Genomic DNA, 2,206 nt, shown 5'->3' on the forward strand with positions numbered 1-2,206 from the left:
TAATTATGATTTTTTAAATTATTTGAAGACTTAATCACAACCACACAAAACTTTATAGATTAGCCTAAAACTTCGAATGTCTTTCAAAAATCAAAGGGCTATGTTACTCTATAATTTAGTAGTGAAATAGTGTGCATTTATATATATATTTTTTAAAATTAAATAATTCAATATCTTCGTAGTCGGGTTTTTACAACAAAAAAACACTTCAAATCTAAATCTAGATCTAAATCTTAAAGTATATTGACTTTGTTGTCATTTGTCTCACAAATATATATCTTTTGAATGTCGCTTACGACATTAAATTTTTTTTACTATGAACCTTTACAACCAGTATCGTTGGTAGCTTTTCTGCAATCTCCTTTTATCTTGAAGAACCCTCTATGAGGTTGTTGGTGTTTTGATTTAATCTGGTTTTAGTAACTTTGTTTTGTTTCGTTGGCTGTCATAATTATTTTACTCGTTATTAAAAAATAAATAAATAAACACCCATTTTCTCGTCTCTCTCTCTTTCTCTTTCTCTGTGAAGGCTAAATTAACAGTGCCAGTGAAAAACCGTTTTCTGTCTGGTGATTTCCTTCCTCCTATATTTTGGTTTAGGGCTTTACTGAAGCTTCGGCATCAGAATTCAGAAGCACTGCTTCGGCCAGACACTTGGAAATGCTAGACCATCTCCCAATCGAGGTGATCGTCGAAATCCTCTCGCGGCTGCCGGTGAAGTCGCTGGTCAGATTCATTTGCGTTTCCAAGACATGGTACTCTCTGATCTCCAGCCCCCACTTCATCGCCACCCACCTCAATCGCGCTATCTCCGATCCCCAATACCCACCTTACCTTCTCTTGGGCCACTACGACGACGAGATGCAGAAAGCGCGCTTCACTCTTCATTCTTCCGATGACCCATTCCCTCGCAAGCATATTTACAAACAGGTGAACTACAGCTTCGCAGCACTGAATCAACTTCTGTACTATCTCAGAGATGAAGTAGAACGGAAAGGGGGTTTCTTCGAATGCGCATCGGATTTCACAGAATTCCATCGCCCGCCGAAGAGCAGCGGCCGATTTTTCAGCATAGTGGGTTCGTCTAACGGCCTTCTTTGTCTGGCCGATGACGTTTCCGGTTGCGATAGCTGTGAGTATGTTCTATGGAATCCTTCTATTCAAAAGGCCATACGCCTTCCGAGCCCTGAATCTCATGGCCCGCATATGCATTCTCTGGGTTTTGGTTATGATCCAGCATCCGATGATTACAAGCTAGTGAGACTTGCGTATCTTGAGGGCAAGACTCGTATTCGTTTCAACACGGTTCCACCTCTGGTTGAGATTTACACGCTTCGCACCGGCGCGTGGCGCTCGGTTGCCGCCCCCGGCCCTCCCTATGTGATTGGTGAGCGGTCCTTTTCGGCTTTGGTGAATGGGGCGGTCCACTGGCTCGCACACACTCCGCTGTGCCAGCATGCTTTTCGCAATGTAATCGTGTCGTTCAATGTGGGGGATGATGCTTTTGGTGAAATGGCTGTGCCTGAGGAATTACAAGGGTATCTCTTGAACATGGCTGTTACGGTGCTTGATGGGTCTCTTGCGCTTGTCCCTTGTAATCGAAGGTCAGGAGACGAGTGCCACTCCGTGTGGGTGATGAAGGAGTACGGAACAGCAGAATCTTGGACTAAGCTGTTTGATATTGACATTGAAGGAGGATTGGAGAGGGTGATTGGCTTTACCGAGAATGGTGAAGTTCTTCTAGTCACCAAGGATGGAAAGCTGGTTTCTTACGAACCTAGTAGCCAAGAAACAATGGATCTTCACATTCGAGGCCTAACGGAGTCGTTTTATTTGGATACTTATGTGGAGAGCATTGTTCTGCTGAATGTAGCAGATGGAGTCCTGGGACGGCAGGCGACTCAGTCTGGTGCTAATTAAGCACAAAGAATAGCAAGTAAAGGCGAGATACTTGATCCTAGTTTTACTTGGTATAATGCTGTGGATATATTATGCTGGAAGTACACTGTTTTTTTCTTTGTGATGCCACTTGTTACTCACTTTAGTTTGTTTTTGGTTCTGTGCAATGTTGTCTTGGGTTGGGTGAATTTTGACAGATGCTGCTTGGTTTTTTTAGCATAATTTGCATCAATCAATGTTTTGGATAGTAGGTAATTGTTGTACATAAAAGTGTTCAGAATGTTTGAATGATTGTTGGTTGCTCAAG

The 2,206-nt window shown here is 42.7% G+C and overlaps 1 protein-coding gene across 1 annotated transcript; it reads left to right on the forward strand.

Moving 5' to 3' along the window:
• Positions 1-492: 492 nt before the first annotated feature.
• LOC132181420 (F-box/kelch-repeat protein At3g06240-like) lies at positions 493-2,205 on the forward strand. Its single transcript, XM_059594628.1, has one exon. It carries the CDS (start codon positions 661-663, stop codon positions 1,918-1,920), a length of 1,260 nt encoding a protein of 419 aa, XP_059450611.1. The 5' UTR covers positions 493-660; the 3' UTR covers positions 1,921-2,205.
• Position 2,206: the final 1 nt, after the last annotated feature.

Source organism: Corylus avellana, chromosome ca5 (assembly GCF_901000735.1).
Source record: "Corylus avellana chromosome ca5, CavTom2PMs-1.0".
Classification (NCBI taxonomy): domain Eukaryota; kingdom Viridiplantae; phylum Streptophyta; class Magnoliopsida; order Fagales; family Betulaceae; genus Corylus; species Corylus avellana.

What these genes read in the sequence shown, in the direction of transcription:
- LOC132181420 (XM_059594628.1), top strand. Translation starts at nt 661, where the DNA reads ATGCTAGACCATCTCCCAATCGAGGTGATCGTCGAAATCCTCTCGCGG.